The sequence below is a fragment of the Triticum aestivum genome, chromosome 1B, assembly GCF_018294505.1.
Source record: "Triticum aestivum cultivar Chinese Spring chromosome 1B, IWGSC CS RefSeq v2.1, whole genome shotgun sequence".
Taxonomy (NCBI): domain Eukaryota; kingdom Viridiplantae; phylum Streptophyta; class Magnoliopsida; order Poales; family Poaceae; genus Triticum; species Triticum aestivum.
This window is the reverse complement of record NC_057795.1, coordinates 44,750,946-44,774,021: the sequence shown is the minus strand read 5'-3', so window position 1 is coordinate 44,774,021 and position 23,076 is coordinate 44,750,946. Positions and strand designations below refer to the sequence as shown.

The following is a 23,076-nucleotide window of genomic DNA, read 5'->3' as shown; positions in this document are numbered from 1 at the left end:
CTGCTGACGAACACTACAATAAACGTGGTTGCATCCATACTCTTCTTTTGAGAGCACAAACCATCCGTATTTATTTTTTATTTTACTGTTCACAAGGATATAGAATGGAACCGCCACGTCTGATCTACCCCATTGGCAAAGTTAAAACGACAGTCGAAGGGGTCAGCAATTGGTAAGTCACTTGTATCCACATAGGTCCCCAAGTGAGAATAACCAGTGCTGAATCTCAATCGAACGTCTTGAGAAGCTCTATTTTCGACCTCTAGCAGCGTGACTTTTGATTACTCATCCATTTCCTATCGTTGCCAATCTCATTAGACACTCCAAATTTGATTTCTTTTACGACTTTCGCATTCGAAACAAAGAACTTGGCAAAGCCAATATCTTCCTCGTCGCCTATGTAATTATTCAACACCAGTACTTTGAGATGGCTCTCAAGGCATTTGATTGGATTTAGGGGTTCATACTGATGCATGTCGATCATCTCTACCTTTAAGGTTTCGTCCCACTGCGAAAGGGCACAACAGATATATGTTAAAGTAGTTCCTAACTAGTAGTAGACTAGAATACATGAGAATCAAGTATTTGTTTATCATTTAAAGCGAGGAAAAGGGTCACTTACAATGACATAGAGCTTTTCCAAGCAGGGGAAGCACCGGAGGATATTGAGAACCGCATTTAAATCTGGGCCAGCAAACTTGAGAGCCAAAATATTCACAGTGCATATCGAATGGCTCAAGCTGCTGGGTGGCATCGTTTCCTGAACAAAACAATGCATGGACATTAGAAACAATTCTGCATCGTCTAGGATTTGCTCCATGCAAGAGACAATAATTAAGGGTGGTGCTGCTACCTGCAAGATTAGGTTTGCAATCTCGATTTTGGAAACGTGGGGTGACAAAGGCCCCAATATCTTCAATTTAGGCGCCTTATGTACTCGAATAGTCTCACCATCCAAGGCTGGACAAAGTAGCCTTTCAAGGTGAGGGACGTCCTCAATAACCAATTCTTGTCTCCCCAAGTGAGTAGCACTGAACCAGATGATCTTGAGAGTTGGCGAGCTAACACGAAGGCAATCGACGTCACGAATATCCTCCAGAAATAGGGTCTCCAAAACATGGCAGGCAGAGAGCAGCACATGTAAGGCTTCCTCCGAGATGCTAATACTCCACAGAGTGAGTTGCCGGAGCAGGGGAAAGTTCACACAACGTGCAATTTCACTTGGGAACCTGCACACGCCGATTCCGGCTACAACGAGAGTTGGTGCCAAGCGGAGCACGGATGATGGCAGCGGGTACCGGTTCCTTGACACGCCTGCTTTACCCAACAGCCGGAAGCTGATATCAAGCTCCTCAAGGTTGTCGAGGCACCGGGAGTGGAACCAGCGTTCGACCTCAGCATCGTCCTTGGCATACCCTTTTTTAGATTTGTGGAGGCAGATGTTTTCGAACGTGAAGCGACGGGCAGGGCCAAGGTGGTTGCGGAGGATGCCGGAAATGACAGATATGCGCTTATATTTGTTGGAGCAGATGTCGGTGGCGTCGAGGTCGAGAGGCGCGGAGCGCCACAGCGGACGCCATCCCCGGGCGACGGCCTGCGTGCGAACGCCGTCCTTGATGGGGAGGAGGGAGATGATGGCCTCAAGGATGGCATCAGGAAGGCTGCTGATGAGATCGCCCTGGGTGAGCTTCGGGAGATCGCATGGCCTTTTCAGTGCCCTGCGTCCGGCGGTCCCATCAGACCTACGCCTCTTGGCTGCCCTCATCTTCATGGCCGTGGGAACTGCCTCGGCTTCCTTCTTATTGGTCGTAGGCACCGCCGCCGAAGTAGCAGAATTCTTCTTCATGTCCGGCGGCTGGACAAACGGAGAATACGGAAGGGGTGTCAAATTAGTGATTTTATATAAGCTAGTACTATATATTTCACTTTCAACTCTACCATGGCTAACGTGAGATGTACGCCTCCGGAACGTACTCGGTGGCCGAATCCTAGTAGTACTCGATCATAGCTCGGATCATGGATTTACCGATTCACTATTTTGTTTTATACAGTGTATTTAGTACCAGGATCAGCCAGCTTTTTTAGGGTTACGATAAGCCTAGCTATGATCATGGATCCACGGTACACATGTGCTACACGTGACGTATAAAAGTCCTTTGTCTACAAGATATGATTTCCTATCGGAAATCCAACTCGGTGCTTTGGCTCATCTGCTCCCGGTCAGAAAACAAATTAAAACAAATACTAAAAAAATTAAAAAAAATCCAAAAAACATTTTTGTGGTCGATAATTTGATACGTGAGGCACGCTTCAAATTTCAACTCATTTGAACATATGAGCAGCTCTAGGCAAAAAAGACAAATCGGGTTAAAATAGTGCATGAACAGTAACTTTTTGACAGACCCGGATTTTGCCGAGAGCTGCTCAAATGTCCAAATGAGTTGAAATTTGGAGAGGACCTCATGCATAAAATTATCTGTCAGACAAAAAAGTTTGCATTTTTTGAATTTTTCTAGTATTTATTTTGATTTTTTTCGTCAGCACAGGCGCAGCTGAGCCCGGGAGGAGTTATGCTGTGTCCCAGGAACCTAATCACTGCTGAAATATCCAATTTCGCCAAGCGTCAAAGACATTCGAGAAAGCACACTCGTCAGGCGCCGACTTGGCTTGATGCCTCCTGGCAAAATTAATTTGCCGATGTTCTTTTTCAATGGCACTCGGCAAACATATTTAAAAAGCTTTGTCGAGTGCCGTGTATAGTGAACTCGGTAAACCCAACACGTTAATGGACGTGGCAAGCGAAGCAACATCTGCTGAGTCCCTTGGCGCCGGAACAGGGCAACACCACGATGAATGAGGACTGCCATGTGGAAAAATATTTGTAGCGCGCCCTCGAAGCAAAGCACTTGGCAAACACGACATGTTAATGGATGTGGCAAGCGGAGCAACATTTTCTTTTACCAAAACTAGCAAAGTGATTACTACAAGTTATGGATACGATGAAAAGCTATAGAAAGTGCGTACTAGTTTTGTTGATCCATCGACCACTCAAAGTAATACCCGGCGCAAAAATGTTAACAAAATAAGAAATAAATTTCGTCACTACATCTTTTCATCCGGCTCTAAGTTGCTTTGGAGATTCTGGACATAACAGCGGCAAGCCTTGCAACAGACGCGAACAGACCATCGTAGACCGGCGGCACCGCATCATTGTCGTCACACGTCGTCTTCATCGGCACGATCACGTAGCCATGGCCGGTGGACTCGATCACAGTGCCCGGACCGGGCGCAGGAAACACCTTGTAGTCCTCGTCGTACTCATTGTAGACGTACTGATTGGGCCTCGCCGCCACCCCGCTCCCGGGTTGAGGGGGCGCGTAACCCATGCCGTGGTCGTACTCGTCGTCATACCCGTATGCCACCACGCCACCATAGCAGCGCACAACCTGCGGGCGAGCAGCACCATTGACTGCCTCCGTTGCTGCCATGCTATTGACCGGGTGCTGCTAGCTGATCTGGTTCTTGTTCTTCACGGACGTCGGCGAGCGGTGAAACTTCTGGTGGATCCCAGCAGCCTTCCCGATTCACCTATATATCCAGTCGTGAGCGTGTTGCATGCAGGGTCGGTGTAGGAGTCCGATTGGGAGCGTGTACGTACAAGAGGTGACATGAAAAGGAAGCCGCGTATATTTCGTTCTCGAGATCAACCGGAACTCAAAAACACGATTAGCACACGGACATGGAGGCAATGCAGACGAAACTCTCGGCGAAGTGAGACGTCATGCTCCCATTTGTCTTTTTCATCCGGGTGTACGTGGCCCGATTACAGTAAACAAAAAAAAAAGCTAAGTAGCTGCTTAGTGCACGTACATCTAGCTGCTTGAGCAACAGAAAAACCTAGTAAAAACAACTGGATTCTCATCGCAAACAAAAAAATAATAATCATAAAAAATAATGGAGGGGACCGGGGCATAATTCACGCGAGCGTATGCGCTATACATGTGTCGCAAAAATCCGAGAGTACACAAATCAGACCACCTGATCGGCCGTCTTCATCATGCTTCGTTGCACCTCTAGTGTCGCTTCTTGTCGCCATCTCACCCAGCTTGCCATTCACCTTGCCATGCCAAACATTTTGTTTCACCGACTTGCCCGCCTAGCGACGCTTCTCATCGCCATCTCACCATCCACCTTGCCATTTCAAATATTACATTTCGTTGACTTGCCCGTCTAGTGACACTTCTCATCGCCATCTCACTCCCTGCATTGCCATTCCAAACATTTCATAACATAGAGTTAGAAGGAGATAACTTGATCGGACATTGATTTCTCTTGGATCTGAGAAAGACCCACAATGACATCCAATGTACAAGAGATTTAAAGGAAGGGATGGTCTACTAGTTGACATTTACGTTGACGGCCTATTGAATAGTGTAGTAGATGAAGATGTGATTGCAAAGTTCAAGTTGCAAACGAAGGAGCATTTCAAGACGGATAATCTATGGCTATTGAGTTACTACCTCGGGATTAAGGTAGAACAGAAGCCGGAGGGCGTCACCCTACATCAGGAGGCATCACATGGAAGGTACTCGAAAGCTTGGCATGAAAGATTACAATCCAATTAATATTCCAGTGGAGCATCATCTTGCATAGAGCAAGAAGAGGAAATCACCCGTGGTTGATCCAACATAACATAGAAGTGAAGGAAATATGCCCTAGAGGCAATAATAAAGTTATTATTTATTTCCTCATATCATGATAAATGTTTATTATTCATGCTAGAATTGTATTAACCGGAAACATGATACATGTGTGAATACATAGACAAACATATAGTCATTAGTATGCCTCTACTTGACTAGCTCATTTATCAAAGATGGTTATGTTTCCTAACCATAGACATGTATTGTCATTTGATTAATGGGATCACATCATTAGGAGAATGATGTGATTGACATGACCTATTCCGTTAGCCTAGCACTTGATCGTTTAGTATATTGCTATTGCTTTCTTCATGACTTATACATGTTCCTGTAACTATCAGAATTATGCAACTCCCGTTTACCGGAGGAACACTTTGGGTACTACCAAACGTCACAACGTAACTGGGTGATTATAAAAGAGTACTACAGGTGTCTCCGAAGGTACATGTTGAGTTGACGTATTTCGAGATTAGGTTTTGTCACTCCGATTGTCGGAGAGGTATCTCTGGGCCCTCTCGGTAATACACATCACTATAAGCCTTGCAAGCATTGTAACTAATGAGTTAGTTGCGGGATGATGTATTACGGAACGAGTAAAGAGACTTGCCGGTAACGAGATAGAACTAGGTATTGAGATACCGACGATCGAATCTCGGGCAAGTAACATACCGATGACAAAGGGAACAAAGTATGTTGTTATGCGGTTTGACCGATAAAGATCTTCGTAGAATATGTAGGAGCCAATATGGGCATCCATGTTCCGCTATTGGTTATTGACCAAGAATAGTTCTAGGTCATGTCTACATAGTTCTCGAACCCGTAGGGTCCGCACGCTTAAGGTTTCGATGACAGTTATATTATGACTTTATGAGTTTTGATGTACCGAAGGAGTTCGGAGTCCCGGATGAGATCGGGGACATGACGAGGAGTCTCGAAATGGTCGAGACGTAAAGATCGATATATTGGACGACTATATTCGGAGTTTGGAAAGGTTCCGAGTGATTCGGATATTTTTCGGAGTACCGGAGAGTTACGGGAATTCGCCGGGGAGTATATGGGCCTTATTGGGCCATACGGGAATGGAGGAGAGAGGCCGAAAGGAAGGAGGCGCACAGCCCCCCTCTGGTCCGAATTGGACAAGGGGTGCAGCCCCTCTTTCCTTCCTCCGCTCCCCCTCTTTCCCCCTTCTCCTACTCCAACAAGGAAGGAGGGAGTCCTACTCCCGGTGGGAGTAGGACTCCCCTTGGCGCGCCCCTTCTAGGCCGGCCGCCCCCTCCCCCCTTGCTCCTTTATATACGGGGGCAGGGGGGCACCTCTAGGCACAACAACAAGTTGATCTACGGATCGTTCCTTAGCCGTGTGCGGTACCCTCCTCCACCATATTCCACCTCGGTCATATCGTCGCGGAGTTTAGGCGAAGCCTTGCGCCGGTAGAGCATCATCATCGTCACCATGCCGTCGTGCTGACGGAACTCATCCCCGAAGCTTTGCTGGATCGGAGCCCGGGTATCGTCATCGAGCTGAACGTGTGCTGAACTCGGAGGTGTCGTACGTTCGGTACTTGGATCGGTCGGATCGTGAAGACGTACGACTACATCAACCGCTTTGTCATAACGCTTCCGCTTACGGTCTACGAGGGTAGGTGAACAACACTCTCCCCTCTCGTTGCTATGTCATCACCATGATCTTGCGTGTACGTAGGAAATTTTTGAAATTACTGTGTTCCCCAACAGTGGCATCCGAGCCTAGGTTTTATGCGTTGATGTTATATGCACGAGTAGAACACAAGTGAGTTGTGGGCGATACAAGTCATACTGCTTACCAGCATGTCATACTTTGGTTCAGCGGTATTGTGAGATGAAGCGGCCTGGACCGACATTACGCGTACGCTTATGCGAGACTGGTTTCACCGTTGCGAGCACTCGTGCTTAAAGGTGGCTGGCGGGTGTCTGTCTCTCTCACTTTAGCTGAATCGAGTGTGACTATGCCCGGTCCTTGCGAAGGTTAAAACAGCACTAACTTGACGAACTATCGTTGTGGTTTTGATGCGTAGGTAAGAACGTTTCTTGCTAAGCCCGTAGCAGCCACGTAAAACTTGCAACAACAAAGTAGATGATGTCTAACTTGTTTTTGCAGGGCATGTTGTGATGTGATATGGTCAAGACGTGATGCTATATTTTATTGTATGAGATGATCATGTTTTGTAACCGAAGTTATCGGCAACTGGCAGGAGCCATATGGTTGTCGCTTTATTGTATGAAATGCAAATGCCATGTAATTGTTTTACTTTATCACTAAGCGGTAGCGATAGTTGTAGAAGCAATAGATGGCGTAAACGACAACAATGCTACGATGAAGATCAAGGTGTCGCGCCGGAGACGATGGTGATCACGACGGTGCTTCGGAGATGGAGATCACAAGCACAAGATGATGATGGCCATATCATATCACTTATATTGATTGCATGTGATGTTAATCCTTTATGCATCTTATCTTGCTTTGATTGACGGTAGCATTTTAAGATGATCTCTCACTAAAATTATCAAGAAGTGTTCTTCCTGAGTATGCACCGTTGCCAAAGTTCGTCGTGCCCAGACACCATGTGATGATCGGGTGTGATAAACTCTACGTCCATCTACAACGGGTGCAAGCCAGTTTTGCACACGCAGAATACTCAGGTTAAACTTGACGAGCCTAGCATATGCAGATATGGCCTCGGAACACGGAGACCGAAAGGTCGAGCGTGAATCATATAGTAGATATGATCAACATAGTGATGTTCACCATTGAAAACTACTCCATCTCACGTGATGATCGGTTATGGTTGAGTTGATTTGGATCACGTGATCACTTAGATGACTAGAAAGATGTCTGTCTAAGTGGGAGTTCTTAAGTAATATGATTAATTGAACTTAAATTTATCATGAACTTAGTCCTGGTAGTATTTTGCAAATTATGTTGTAGATCAATATCTCGCATTGTTGCTTTCATATGTTTATTTTGATATGTTCCTAGAGAAAATTGTATTGAAAAATGTTAGTAGCAATGATGCGGATTGGATCCGTGATCTGAGGTTTATCCTCATTGCTGCGCAGAAAAATTATGTCCTTAATGCACCGCTAGGTGACAGACCTATTGCAGGAGCAAGATGCAGATGTTATGAACGTTTGGCTAGCTCAATATGATGACTACTTGATAGTTTTGTGCACCATGCTTTATGGCTTAGAATCGGGACTTCAAAAACGTTTTGAACGTCATGGATCATATGAGATGTTCTAGGAGTTGAAGTTAATATTTCAAGCAAATACCCGAGTTGAGAGATATGAAGTCTCCAACAAGTTATATAGCTAAAAGATGGAGGAGAATCGCTCAACTAGTGAGCATGTGCTCAGATTGTCTGGGTACTACAATCGCTTGAATCAAGTGGGAGTTAATCTTCCAGATAAGATAGTGATTGACAGAATTCTCTAGTCACCACCACCAAGTTAGTAGAACTTCGTGATGAACTATAATGCAAGGGATGACGAAAACGATTCTCGAGCTCTTCGTGATGCTGAAATCGACGAAGGTAGAAATCAAAAAGGAGCATCAAGTGTTGATTGACAAGATCACTAGTTTCAAGAAAAGGGCAAAGGGAAAGAAAGGGAACTTCAAGCAGAATGGCAAGCAAGTTGTCACTCCCGTGAAGAAAACCAAAGCTGGACCAAAGCCTGAAACTGAGTGCTTACACTGCAAAGGAAATGGTCACTGGAAGCGGAAATGCCCTGAATATTTGGTGGATAAGAAGGATGGCAAAGTGAACAAGGGTATATTTGATATACATGTTATTGATGTGTGCCTTACTAGTGTTTATAGTAGCCCCTGAGTATTTGATACTTGTTCGGTTGCTAAGATTAGTAACTCGAAACAGGAGTTACAGAATAAACATAGACTAGTTGAAGGGGAAGTGACGATGAATGTTGGAAGTAGTTCCAAGATTGATATGATCATCATCACACACTCCCTATACTTTCAGGATTAGTGTTAAAACTAAATAAATGTTATTTAGCGTTTGCGTTAAGCATGAATATGATTTGATCATGTTTATTGCAATACGGTTATTCATTTAAAGTCAGAGAATAATTGTTGTTCTGTTTACATGAATAAAACCTTCAATGGTCATACACCCAATAAAAATAGTTTGTTGGATCTCGATCGCAGTGATACACATATTCATAATATTGATGCCAAAAGATGCAAAGTTAATAATGATAGTGCAAATTATTTGTGGCACTGCCGTTTCGGTCATATCAGTGTAAAGCGCATGAAGAAACTCCATAAAGATGGATTTTTGGAATCACTTGGTTATGAATCATTTGATGCTTGCGAACCGTGCCTTTTGGGCAAGATGACTAAAACTTCGTTCTCCGGAACAATGGAACAAGCTACTAACTTATTGGAAATGATACATACCGATGTATGCGATCCAATGAGTGTTGATGCTCGTGGCAAGTATCGTTATTTTCTGACCTTCACAAGATGATTTGAGCAGATATGGGTATATCTACTTGATGAAACATAAGTCTGAAATAGTTGAAAGGTACAAAGAATTTCAGAGTGAAGTGGAAAAATCATCGTAACTAGAAAATAAAGTTTCTGCGATCTGATCGCGGATACGAATATTTGAGTTACGAGTTTGGTCTTCAATTAAAATAATGTGGAATAGTTTCACAGCTCACGCCACCTAGAACACCACAACGTTATGGTGTGTCCGAACGTCGTAACCACACTTTATTGGATATGGTGCGATCTATGATGTCTCTTACTGATTTACCATTATTTTTTTGGGGTTATGCATTAGAGACAGCTGCATTCACGTTAAAAGGGCACCATCTGAATCCGTTGAGACGACATCGTATAAACTATGGTTTAGCAGTAAACCTAAGGTGTCGTTTCTTAAAGTTTGGAGTTGCGATGCTTATATGAAAAAAGGTTTTCAACCTGATAAGCTCGAACCCAAATCGGAGAAGTGCGTCTTCATAGAATACCCAAAGGTAACTATTGGGTACACCTTCTATCACAGATCCGAAGGCAAGTTATTCATTGCTAAGATGGATCCTTTCTAGAGAAGAAGTTTTCTCTCGAAAGAAGTGAGTGGGAGGAAAGTAGAACTTGATGAGGTAACTATACCTGCTCCCTTATTGGAAATTAGTTCATCACAGAAATCTGTTCCTGTGACTACTACACCAATTAGTGAGGAAGTTAATGATGATGATCATGAAGCTTCAGATCAAGTTACTACCAAACCTCGTAGGTCTTCCAGAATAAGATTCGCACCAAAGTGGTACGGTAATCCCGTTCTAGAAGTCATGTTACTAGACCATGATGATCCTATGAACTATGAGGAAGCGATGATGAGCCCATATTCCGCGAAATGGCTTGAGGCCATGAAATCTGAGATAGGATCCATGTATGAGAACAAAGTATGAACTTTGATTGACTTGCTCGATGATCAGCAAGCCATGTTAAATAAATGGATCTTCAAGAGGAAGACGGACACTGATAGTAGTGTTACTATCTACAAAGCTCGACTTGTCACAAAAAGGTTTTCGACAAGTTCAAGGTGTTGACTACAATGAGATTTTCTCAACTGTAGCGATGCTTAAGTCTTTCCGAATCATGTTAGCAATTGTCACATGTTATGAAATCTGGCAAATGGATGTCAAAACTACACTTTAATGGATTTATTAAAGAAGAGTTGTATATGATGCAACCAGAAGGTTTTGTTAATCCTAAAGGTACTAACAAAATGTGCAAGCTCTAACGATCCATCAATGGACTGGTGCAAGCATCTCGGAGTTGGAATATACGCTTTGATGAGTTGATCAAAGCATATGGTTTTATACAGACTTTTGGAAAGAACTGTATTCACAAGAAAGTGAGTGGGAGCACTACAACATTTCTGATAAGTATATGTGAATGACATATTATTAATTGGAAATGATATAGAATTTTCTGGAAAGCATAAAGGAGTGTTTGAAAGGAGTTTTTCAAAGAAAGACCTCAGTGAAGCTTCTTACACATTAAGCATCAAGATCTATATAGATAGATCAAGACACTTGATAAGTTTTTCAATGAGTACATACCTTGATAAATTTTTTGAAGTAGTTCAAAATGGAACAGTCAAAGAAAGAGTTCTTGCCTGTGTTGCAAGGTATGAAATTGAGTAAGACTCAAATCCCGACCATGGCAGAAAATAGAAAGAGAATGAAAGTCATTCCCTATGCATCAGTCATAGGTTCTATAAAAGTATGCCATGCTATGGACCAGAACTATTGTATACTCTGCCCTGGTTTGGCAAGGGAGTACAATAGTGATCTAAGAGTAGGACATTGGTCAAAATTATCCTTAGTGGAATAAGGAGATGTCTCTCGATTATGGAGGTGATAAAAGAGTTCGTCGTAAAAGTTACATCGATGCAAACTTTTACATTGATCCAGATGACTCTAAGTCTCAATCTGGATACATATTGAAAGTGGGAGCAATTAGCTAGAGTAGCTCCGTATAGAGCATTGTAGACATAGAATATTTGCAAAATACATACGGCTCTGAATGTGACAGACCCGTTGACTAAGCTTCTCTCACGAGCAAAACATGATCACACCTTAGTACTCTTTGGGTGTTAATCACATAGCGATGTGAACTAGATTATTGACTCTAGTAAACTCTTTGGGTGTTGATCACATGACGATGTGAACTATGGGTGTTAATCATATACAAATATGAATATTGGTGTTAAATCACATGATGATGTGAACTAGATTATTGACTCTAGTGCAAGTGGAAGACTGAAGGAAATATGCCCTAGAGGCAATAATAAAGTTATTATTTATTTCCTCATATCATGATAAATGTTTATTATTCATGCTAGAATTGTATTAACCGGAAACATGATACATGTGTGAATACATAGACAAACATATAGTCACTAGTATGCCTCTACTTGACTAGCTCATTAATCAAAGATGGTTATGTTTCCTAACCATAGACATGTATTGTCATTTGATTAATGGATCACATCATTAGGAGAATGATGTGATTGACATGACCCATTCCGTTAGCCTAGCACTTGATCGTTTAGTATATTGCTATTGCTTTCTTCATGACTTATACATGTTCCTGTAACTATGAGAATTATGCAACTCCCGTTTACCGGAGGAACACTTTGGGTACTACCAAACGTCACAACGTAACTGGGTGATTATAAAGGAGTACTACAGGTGTCTCCGAAGGTACATGTTGAGTTGACGTATTTCGAAATTAGGTTTTGTCACTCCGATTGTCGGAGAGGTATCTCTGGGCCCTCTCGGTAATACACATCACTATAAGCCTTGCAAGCATTGTAACTAAAGAGTTAGTCGCGGGATGATGTATTACGGAACGAGTAAAGAGACTTGCCGGTAACGAGATTGAACTAGGTATTGAGATACCGACGATCGAATCTCGGGCAAGTAACATACCGATGACAAAGGGAACAAAGTATGTTGTTATGCAGTTTGACCGATAAAGATCTTCGTAGAATATGTAGGAGCCAATATGGGCATCCAGGTTCCGCTATTGGTTATTGACCAAGAATAGTTCTAGGTCATGTCTACATAGTTCTCGAACCCGTAGGGTCCGCACGCTTAAGGTTTCGATGACAGTTATATTATGAGTTTATGAGTTTTGATGTACCGAAGGAGTTCGAAGTCCCGGATGAGATCGGGGACATGACGAGGAGTCTCGAAATGGTCGAGACGTAAAGATCGATATATTGGACGACTATATTCGGAGTTCGGAAAGGTTCCGAGTGATTTGGGTATTTTTCGGAGTACCGGAGAGTTACGGGAATTCGTCGGGGAGTATATGGGCCTTATTGGGCCATACGGGAATTGAGGAGAGAGGCCGAAAGGAAGGAGGCGCACAGCCCCCCTCTGGTCCGAATTGGACAAGGGGTGCAGCCCCTCTTTCCTTCCTCTCCCCCTCTTTCCCCCTTCTCCTACTCCAACAAGGAAGGAGGGAGTCCTACTCCCGGTGGGAGTAGGACTCCCCTTGGCGCGCCCCTTCTAGGCCGGCCGCGCCCTCCCCCCTTGCTCCTTTATATATGGGGGCAGGGGGGCACCTCTAGGCACAACAACAAGTTGATCTACGGATCGTTCCTTAGCCGTGTGTGGTGCCCTCCTCCACCATATTCCACCTCGGTCATATCGTCGCGGAGTTTAGGTGAAGCCCTGCGCTGGTAGAGCATCATCATCGTCACCACGCCGTCGTGCTGACGGAACTCATCCCCGAAGCTTTGCTGGATCGGAGCCCGGGGATTGTCATCGAGCTGAACGTGTCCTGAACTCGGAGGTGCCGTACGTTCGGTAATTGGATCGGTCGGATCGTGAAGACGTAAGACTACATCAACCGCGTTGTCATAATGCTTCCGCTTACGGTCTACGAGGGTACGTGAACAACACTCTCCCCTCTCGTTGCTATGTCATCAGCATGATCTTGCGTGTACGTAGGAAATTTTTGAAATTACTGCGTTCCCCAACAAGAAGTTTGGTCAGAAGTTTGAGGTTTCTCTTGAACACAAGACCAGACTTAGCCTATTATGTTGGGACTATGAGTCGCTTCATGGAAGCATTCATTACGGAACATTGGACAGCTATGAGGCATATACTAGATATATCAAAGGGACGACAAACTTCGGTTGTCTCTATGCGGTAGAGGAGAAGAAGGAGATGGTGAAGCTTCTCGGCTACAATGATAGCAACACGACAGTAGTTGTTGACAACAGTAAAAATACCTTGGGTGTGGCATATTTCCTCGATGAAAGCATAGTAAGTTCGCTATCACAAGAAAATTATGTCATCGATTTCAGATGAAGCGGAGTATATTGCTGTTGCCGCCGCGACATTTCAATGTGTGTGGCTAGGGAGGTTACATGGCGATCTCATGAATCGAGATCCGGAACAACTGGTGCTTAACATTGACATCGGGTTTACAACTTTTCTGCGCGAGGATCCAGTGCGGCGTGAAAGGAGCAAGCACATTGATATAATGTATCACTATAAAAAGAACTGTGTGGAAGAAGGTAAGTTGAAGGCCAACCACGTTTGCACCGACGATCAACTAGTGGACATCCTAATCAAAGCTTTGAATCGAGAGAACTTCTTGGAGATGCGACGAATGATCTGTGTCCAAGCTGTGACATGACTACATCATGTTTAGGGGGTAATTGTTGGAATTAAACACGATTTGATTCCCCTATTAGCTGGTGTGTACATGGTACGGATGTCAGAGTAGAAAAAGAATTGCATGGTTTGGTGTTTGCCTTGTCTGCAAGATGATAGGATATCACACCATGAAATTCATATTCCATCCAAATTATCTAGAGTGGCAATATCTAACGACTAAGAAAATTTATGCATTCAGGAGGCAGAAACAGAGCGACTTGTCCCGGAAAGAACTCAAAGTTTTTCTGAGTGCGGCACAACATTGAAGCGGGAACCCGAAGCTGGAAAGGATCGTCAGTGAGTGAAGCTAGAACTTCCTATGCCCCAGCAATGCTAGGCTTCTATAAACATCAGTACCGAATAGGGCTCTACATATTTCAGTTTACCAATACACATGGCACCAAACGAATTCCAGCTCAAGATTTTTCAAATAAAAACATGGCGATCAAGAATGCAGAAACTGGATCAAACATGCAGACCTAAATATAACAATTAGTGACACTTCAATTTTGGGCTATATATCAAATTAACAGCTGCAGAGCCAAAGATCGAACCTGCCCAGGGGGCGACCTCCCATGCTCCCACGCCTCTGACCTCGCGCTTACTTCCCCTCGCCGCCGCACCGGGTGCAACCGCCACTCCTCTCCCTCCCTTCCCCAGCCAAGATCCGCTTCCCCCACGGCACGGGCATCAACTTCGCCGCCGTCGACCTTCACAAGCCCGCTAGCCCTCCCCTTCCTATCATCTCTCTCCCTCTTGCGCCCCTTCTCCTCTGTACCTCTTCCAGCCACCGGCGCCCATGGCCACCACCGCATCGGCTAATCACCCCCGCGCCCGGGGCAAGCGCTGCCGCCGGCGAGCTCCTCCTGCGTGTCTCCCCTTCCTTTTCTTCCAACTTAATTTAAACCAGCCAAATTTAGGACCGCGAGTGCCCAACGAGCACAGGGGAGCTCGGTGGCGTCGGGGCTGATCTCAAGGTGGAGCCACGGGTGGGCGGTGACAAAGCGACAGAAGAGCGAGTGATGTGAGTGAGCGGGACGAGCGTCATCCTCATGCAGACGTGGGCTGGGACAGGCAGCGGTGGCGCTGCACGTCGAGCGGGGCGGCGCTCCGGTGGCGACGATGGCGGGGCCCGGTCGGATCCGGGCGGATCTGGCCGGGGTGGATCCATTTATGGCAGATTTGGCGTGGAGGCCGCCGGATCCGGCAAGATTGAGGGCCGGTGGCGCCATGGCCCTCCTGGAGGTCCATGTTCGGCGAGAAAGAGGGAGAGAGGTGAGAGCAGACTAAGAGGAAGGAGGAGAAGGGAAAGGGGTGAGGCGTTGGAGCGGCTGAAGGTCGCTGGCGGCGGGGCGTGGCGGAGGTGTGGGTCGCCGGCGACGCGGCTTGCGGGCGTGAGGGGAGCGAGGGCAGGAGGGAGCTGCGGGCGGCGCTACGGTTCGGTTCGGGCCCGAGCGGGTTTACAGGGTTATTTTTGTAAAAGTAAAATGTTTTCTCAGGGTGCCACTAAAACAGGGACTGTGGGTTGATTTTCTATAAATCGAGGGGCTTTTTCGCAAAACAACCACGAGAGACGGCGATCGCTGGTTTATTAGTAGATAAAGATATGTTTATATAAGTGCAGCGCTACCGCTTGTAATCAACCAACCGTGAAGCAATAAAGTATTCAACAGGAGCGTCACACCCCGTGGCCATCACCCAAGTTTCGTGTGCGTGCGTTGTGTTCATGCCATCCGGCCGCTGTGTACGTGCGTGTTCCTTTGGCGTGTCAATATCCACAGGTAGATATCTCAAAATAGATTTTCGTCCTGCGTTATAGATAAAGTAACATAAAAAAATATACGGTCGAATGATACCAATGATGAGGATGCCCTCTTACAAAGTAGATCAAGAACTACAAGAATAACCTAGAGCAAACTAACATCTCGTCAAGACCCGACCGAAGACTCTTGAGCTCCACGACAACGCCCCAAAAAAGGTGACAGCGCGAAGCGTCGCTGTTGCCGAGTCCAAGAAAACTGACAGAGGTTTTCAGCTGGAGCCCTGGCATAACGAGACCCACAACGACGACTCTAAGAAGCAAGCAACACCCACAAGCGCCGTCGATGCCAGCGCCAGATAGCGAGAAGCTTTCGCTCGGACACTCGCCGGCCACCAGGGGAGTCCCGATCAACATCTCCATGAGGGCCCGCCCATCCACACCAGATCTGGGCACTACCGGAGCCTCCCACCACTCCACCCCTTGCTGCCCACACAACCAAGAAGTAGAGTCACGACCACCACCACGGAGTCTACTGGAAAGCGAACCGCGAGGCTCACCATCCGAGACCACGGCCCCGACATCCATGGCCCCGGACACCACCAGCGATCCACGTCATGACCCCCTGCCACATTTGTAGGAGTGAAAGGGACCACATTTCGTTCCTAGCCCAACATTTCGTTCCATAGTAGGAGGCGCCCACACCTGCCTCCCTTCTAGGTCCTGGTGGACCGCCTGTATGCAACTTACTGACTGCTGACGGCCGCCGTCGAGCACCTCGAACGACGCAAAGCCGATGATCACCGCAGCCGATCCGTCCGATGACATGGCAACACCCGAAGAGCCTAACTCGGACCGGCTCCATGAGCAAGTAGCAGACACAAAGTGCACAACACGAAGGAAACCAACGCAGACCTACTCAACCCCTCGTACCTACATGCCAGACGCCGTCCACCAGCACGAATCAGATCCATGCCGCACGCCGAAGAATCCACGGCCCGGATTGCACCGCCACCAAACACAACAGCCGCGGCACCCCATCGCTACCGGGTGAGCACGGGGAATGCCACCATTAACCGCCACCTGGACCATGCCCATCCACAGCTACCCGGAGCGGAAGCTCCGATCCGCCTCAAGCCCAGATCTAGCCCGCCCGAGAACGAACCCTAGGACCCAACCATCCTCGGTCACGTGAGCACCTCACGCTTTGTAGGCTCAGACCTAGGAGAGGGGAGGATGCCACCACCGCCCGCACCCCATTGACAAATAGCAGCCACCACCGCTCGAGCCGCGAGGCCGCGCCGTTGACTGGTGCCATCACCAAGATCCTGACGAGCCTGAGCACGGCAACGACACCACTCCTGGGTCCACGCCACGAAGCGAACTATGCCGGAGCAGCGCCCATAGCCATAGATCTAGCCGGGACCCGCAATCATGTCGTCTCGCCCAAGCCAGATGCGTCGCCTACACCACACCGCTGCCGAACCACCCCTAGCAACCGAGACCACCAGAGAAGTCCAGCCCACGCCGCTGACGAACAGCCGGACAGAGGGCCGCCCACACCAAATCAGGCAGGCAGATCCACCACCGTCTCCCATAGCACACCCCACCGCCACAGCCTCACGCCCAACCCTCGCGCATCCTGGGGCAAGACACCATGCCATGCCAAGCAGCCTAGGCGCCGCCGCTCGGAACCCCACATGCCGCCGCTGGTCGATCAAATTCTAGAAGTTCACCGGCCATCGTGGAATGCCACCACCACCACGTAGCCACCACATCTAGTCGCCTAGACGCACCACCAGCCCCCTGCATGGGTCGCCGCTGCCATGAGCCTTTTCATCTTTTTGGGATGTCTAGTCCTCTAAATATGTAATAATGGTCCATGAACCTTTGTCCATGGCAATCATGAAAAATTGACAACCTGTCTTTGTGGTGATTTTCTATAGTTATTTCCAATGATAATGATGATCTCAATATCGTCGTAGGTTTTGCAAGCCAATGGAATCTAACAATTGAACTTTTGTTGATGAACAACTTTTTATTCATTTGTGTTTGTACACTTGGTCATATTATAATTGTTAGCGGTGAAATTGGGAATTTTCTTAAGAAAAATGTACTCAAGCAAACTCAACCCGGTTTGCACATTGTATACCCGACACGGTGTGCTAGTTCCTTGAAAATAACAAGTGCGACCCACTGGTATACATGGATATGAATGCATGTTTATGGAGTCTAGGGATTCAATAATGATGTTCTCGTTCCTTTGCTAGCCACAAGTACTATCATATTTTGAGAACAAGAAAAAGAAAATTACCTGGAGCAAGTTGCAAATCTCACAATCAAATTTTATATGTACAATTCATGGGTAGACGTACTGGAAACAACAACTAGCATTTGATTGAGAATAGAATAGCCACATCAATACTCCGGTCGATCATCTGAAAGACCTTTCAGCTTTTAGTAGAAACTTCTGGCCTCGTCCATCAGTCCGCTGGTAGTCAAAGACTGTTTCATGCATTGAATAGGAGAGGTTGCCCTCTGTGTTAGCTCATATGTTTACTTTGTCTTAACAATTTAATAGGCAAAGACAAATTAAAGAACACAAATTTCACCATACCCCAGTGTTGGTGATTCTGGTTCCTCATCCTTTTCCGCATGATGTGGTTTGCTGAGTTCCAAACGAACTAGATTTGCACCATCTCGAGCAGCAATGCTGCACTGGCTAGAAGAACTTGTAATCGCCCCATTTGCTTCTGGCTGCCCATTTAGCTGAAAAATTGAATTGAACATGCATGACAACTTACAGACATGCAAGGTTTGTGTATTATATAAGGAGTACTCTTCTATACTCCCTTTATCTTATTTTAATTTTGCATGGGTGGTTCTCTTATACCTACGCACCTTGCTTTGCAAATATATATTCTCTTGATGAATGATATTTAGTTCCTTGTGCAGCTCAACATTTTCTTGGTGTACGAGGTTTCCCTGCAGTTAAAAAAGGTTAGGCTAATTGGAAATAAAATGGGCCGCCCTCTGTGATATGGTGGTAGTAGTGTTGCAATGGTGAAATCACAAATTGACCTTCTTATTGAACTCTTCAATTTCATCAATCGTAAGTTGGTCCTGGAAAGAACAATATGATTAGTGCCACTACAAAGATGTACGATCATGGTAACGTTAAGCATTACCTTTGCTAGTCGAATGTTATGCAGGCTCGTTTCTAGTTGCTTCTCTAAACCACTTAAGTCTTCCAAACCTAAGCCAGATAAATGTTGTCCCAACAATTGCCTGAAATGGTTTAGCAAATTAGCGCAAATGTGTAATTATTGTTTTTTGAGTATGAATATTACATCTATTAAGGATTTGAGTTTATGATATTTCAAATTATTGCACATGAAAAATCAGTATCCATTTCATTCTTAATTAGTTTTAGAACATCATTCATATAAATTTACTTAGCATACCTATTATTTTCTTGCAAGTTATGTAGTTGCTGCCTCAAACGTTCTCCCTCTGCTTGCCAAAACTATAAATGAACAGTCACATACATATAGAGATACTCAATGTCCTGGAATAATGTATTTATACTATAGAATTTAAAATAAAACAACCGAACGGAGACAAACTATATTGTCGTGGGTTTTGATAAATTATAGGTGAAATAATGAAATAGCTATTCAATTGAATTGCAAAAGCAACATGAACCAATCTTTAAATATGCATATATGTTTCACTAATTGATCAAGTGAGTGCGTTAGATATCATTAACATATTATGGTCCTTTGTGTAAGATGTTGGAAATGTTATCTCCTTAGATATCATTGAACAAATGACGGTGGTCTGTAGAGCAACACATGATATGTTATTGGTTTTATGTATAATTTGTTTTACATCCCACTCTCACAATAAAGCCTGTACCATTGCTTTGCTCAAGATCGGGCCCATATAGGTACTTCCCCACTCCACCCCCACCCCGACTAGCGCTTGGCTTAGAAGACGATCCTTTAGTAACAAGAGCACTGCCTCCCTTAACTCCGATGTGCCCTAACATCTACAATTTTCTAGTTTGAAAAATCAAAATTTGATTTTCCTGGTTAATTCATATTTGCAACCCATGAAGTTTGATTTCTAACGGTATTGTAAATTCCTTAGCTAATAGTGCACTTTGCGGTAAAAAATAATACTACGCATTATATGAGTGCACCAAAACAATAGATCTTTTTTGAATTATTGGTTATTTTGAAACAAAGTTATAACATAGTAGAATGAAATTGGTCTAGCAACTTTGGGCAGCAGCACGTTACTACCAGCGCCCAGGACAACGTGCCGGCAATGGATAATCACATCAAGTAAAGACATCAAGAATAAGGTGGTTGAGGGCTCATTCTGGCATGAAACTTGATGTTAATCTCCATCTTTGTTGCCATATGAGAAGGTATATTTCTAAAGTTAGGGGGGCATAATTGGATAGCTATGCCACGCATGGTATCCGCATGGCATGAAGGTGGGGTAGTACAAGTATACGAAGGACAGACCCAATGAGCATTGAAGTAGACATAAACCGCATGACTAGCTATCTTATTGAGAAATACTGATCAAAAGTCATACCTTAGCTTGTGCGCTTGCACTCATGAATTGTTGACCCTCCTTAACCTGTTGGTATCTTTCAAGTAGTGATTTCATCCTGTAAACAAGAGATAACATATTATAATATTAAACAAAAGCAAAATCTCTTATCTTACAAATGAGGAAGATATAATTATGCACACTTTGTGAAGTTTTTGTTGAAGAGAGGTACACTTGTGCCAATGCATGCTGACATGATTTTACGGCCATAGTTTCCATGGTTATACAATGGATATGGGGTGCAGTTTTCAATGAATGTGTTGGCATAGTATGTGCATATATTATTTTTCTAAAATGAAAGGGTAACATTTTGATATTATCATATTTGTTGTTTTCATATTATCAACCTAAATATTATTAAACATATTTACATATTCGTATCTTACATTTCAATACAGAGAACCTACATGAGGGTGTTAAAAGTTGGAACAGACAATAGAAAAGGAAAGATGTGTGGACTAGTGCCTTGAGTTTATTTGTCTAATGATCCCTACACAAAAAGGTAGTCAAAAGTACTTGTTAATCTCTCGTAAAAAAGCACTTGTCAATATTATTTGGGGATAAAATGGAGGAAAGGTTGGAGGTTAAGAATTTGTGAGAGCATAAAATAACCACAGAAGTATTTCACAAAGTCAGTAGTAGAAATAAGTTGGACAAAGAAAATAATGTGACTCATGTGAATAGTATGTAGATTTATAGAGTTGGAGCGGGAAATAGAAAATATCATTATGTGTTGTATTTTTTTATGTCCGGTTTAAAATATACTTCAAAGGAAGATAAGATGGTGTCATTAATTATTTCTGTAGTGGCGCATGCACACTATGAAGTCGAAGTGCGTAAAATACAATGTTTTCTTCAATATGTGATGTTTTGGTTCCTCAACGAATGAGAACTTCTGAGTGCAAATAACACTGTGAAACCACAAGCTTAATTAACTGAGGTTACACATATCAAGAAATACCACCAGACCTGCTTATATCTCATATAAGTGAGGCAAGCGAAATTCCAGCTCATCCTTTTACTATATGGTGACATCTCTCGATCGTCAATATAGAGAAAGGAGACGAGTGGACTTCGCTATGCTCTGCGAAGTAGGAAAGTAAAATATCGCCAAAAAAACTAATTAGGAGCAGTAAGGTAGTAACAAAGTTGAGATTGAGAAAAATACTGATCAAGAATTCAAGATACAAAAAAAGCATCAAGTCTTTTAATTTCATATTCTGTCCTTGAAAACCAAGGTTCTTGGGTGGAATGAAGAAAAGGATTAAATTTGGCTCAAAACATTGGGTGATGGAGACCTAAATTAATATAGATTACTATTTAACTGTCGCTTGAGATGAGTTTGCAAAATCAGTCTATCTAGCATGTCTGTTCTCTTAAGGCAAAGTTGGCTCCCCGGTTCTAGATTTTTGGCCCAAATTACCAAGCATCCTCAGAAAAAGGAGAGAAATACAGTGGGTATTTGGATCTTGTATTTCTAGGAAGACACATCCAGCCTCATATAGGTCACACACTCGTCAGTAGCAAAGGTTCGAAATTAACTAAGAGGCAATATATAGATCAATAGAACATATGAACTAAAACAAACACACATCTAGCTGATTAGCCCATAAAGTATTGAAAGTTTGTATAGATATGTAGATAGATAGATAGAGAGACAGACAGAAAGACTGATCTATAAACAGCAGCGTACCCGGAGTTGGAGTTGGAGTAGTCGTAGAGGCGTCCTGTGTTGGAGAAGAGGAGCACCCCTACCTGCGCATCACAGAGCACGCCCAGCTCCCTGGCTTTCTTGAACAGCCCACCCTTCCTCTTGGAGAAGGTCACCTGCCGGCTTGTGGTGTTTTTGATCTTCTCGATCACCGTCTTTCCCCGGACCATGACGTACGACCGGAGATTCAGATGGCAGAGAGCAACCGTGGCCGGCTAACTGGAGATATTTACTAGCGGAGAGATGAGGAGTTGGTCACCTGGGTTTCGTTTGGAAAGAAGCACGGGTATACTATGCTAGTACTTGTACCCCACTCCGCCTCAGGTCTCGTCATCCCAGCGAATCGTGAAATGACACGTCGGATCATGCACGGACCAAGGGCCATAGATGGTGCATGTGATCCTGGAATATTGTACGAAGCTTACCCTTTCTTGGCTCAATTTCCTGAGAAAGGCTTGGCAAAGTTAGGTATGGACCGACCCTTTTCCCCTGCTTTCGATCTTCCTGCAACAACTTTGGACTATGGTTGCGGAGGACATATCTGGTGCAGTTCATATCTGCTACTGATTAACCTATAATATACTGGATCGAGCTACCAGGGCGATCGATCCAGGAGAAAATGTCCACTGCTAGCTGTACGGCTGCATATCATCCACTCATGTAATTTATTTCTTTTTTTCTCCGTACATAGATAAGTGCCGCCGATGATCCGTACAGGGAGACAGACTCGTAAGGGCATCTCCAGCCGTTGGCCCCCCCAGTACGCATACAAATCGTCCCCTGGGGGCGAGCCGGCGATACACTCGGCACTAGGGGCGGTTTTGCGCCCAGTCGTCGCCTCCAGCTTGCCCCCAGGCGCCGAAATTGGCCCACTTTGCAGCCCAATTTCGGCGAATAAACGGCCCATATGAGCGAGAATAGGCCCATATTCGGCGTGGTTTCGCCGTGTCTCGGCGTTCAATTATCAACACAATTATTCCTTATCACATATTTCATCACAGAAAAATCAAATACTTCAACAAAATACTACAACAA

General features: G+C 44.7%; 2 protein-coding genes across 3 annotated transcripts; both read right to left on the bottom strand.

Moving 5' to 3' along the window:
- Nucleotides 1–262: 262 nt before the first annotated feature.
- Nucleotides 263–1,846, bottom strand: LOC123076704 (putative FBD-associated F-box protein At5g22720). Its single transcript, XM_044498821.1, has 3 exons — nucleotides 854–1,846; nucleotides 623–760; nucleotides 263–508 (listed from the first exon to the last, which is right to left on the bottom strand). Exons 1-3 carry the CDS (start codon nucleotides 1,844–1,846, stop codon nucleotides 263–265), a joined length of 1,377 nt encoding a protein of 458 aa, XP_044354756.1.
- A 16,060-nt stretch (nucleotides 1,847–17,906) lies between these two features.
- Nucleotides 17,907–22,532, bottom strand: LOC123086067 (MADS-box transcription factor 23). Of its 2 annotated transcripts, XM_044507766.1 has the most exons (8): nucleotides 22,024–22,532; nucleotides 20,313–20,388; nucleotides 19,169–19,230; nucleotides 18,893–18,992; nucleotides 18,786–18,827; nucleotides 18,606–18,689; nucleotides 18,322–18,473; nucleotides 17,907–18,209 (listed from the first exon to the last, which is right to left on the bottom strand). In XM_044507766.1, exons 1-8 carry the CDS (start codon nucleotides 22,209–22,211, stop codon nucleotides 18,203–18,205), a joined length of 711 nt encoding a protein of 236 aa, XP_044363701.1. In that variant the 5' UTR covers nucleotides 22,212–22,532; the 3' UTR covers nucleotides 17,907–18,202. The 2 variants fall into 2 exon arrangements, with proteins under 2 accessions (XP_044363701.1, XP_044363708.1); XM_044507773.1 differs by lacking the exon at nucleotides 17,907–18,209 and having other exon boundaries at nucleotides 18,297–18,473; nucleotides 22,024–22,253.
- Nucleotides 22,533–23,076: the final 544 nt, after the last annotated feature.

What these genes read in the sequence shown, in the direction of transcription:
- LOC123086067 (XM_044507773.1), bottom strand. Translation starts at nt 22,211, where the DNA reads ATGGTCCGGGGAAAGACGGTGATCGAGAAGATCAAAAACACCACAAGC. An exon ending in AACTTGCAAGAAAATAATAG is followed by an intron (nt 18,993 to 19,168) that starts GTATGCTAAGTA and finishes AAACCATTTCAG; the next exon opens with GCAATTGTTGGGACAACATT. An exon ending in TTGAAGAGTTCAATAAGAAG is followed by an intron (nt 18,690 to 18,785) that starts GTCAATTTGTGA and finishes TTTTAACTGCAG; the next exon opens with GGAAACCTCGTACACCAAGA.
- LOC123076704 (XM_044498821.1), bottom strand. Translation starts at nt 1,846, where the DNA reads ATGAAGAAGAATTCTGCTACTTCGGCGGCGGTGCCTACGACCAATAAG. An exon ending in TTGCAAACCTAATCTTGCAG is followed by an intron (nt 761 to 853) that starts GTAGCAGCACCA and finishes TGTTTTGTTCAG; the next exon opens with GAAACGATGCCACCCAGCAG. An exon ending in TGGAAAAGCTCTATGTCATT is followed by an intron (nt 509 to 622) that starts GTAAGTGACCCT and finishes GCCCTTTCGCAG; the next exon opens with TGGGACGAAACCTTAAAGGT.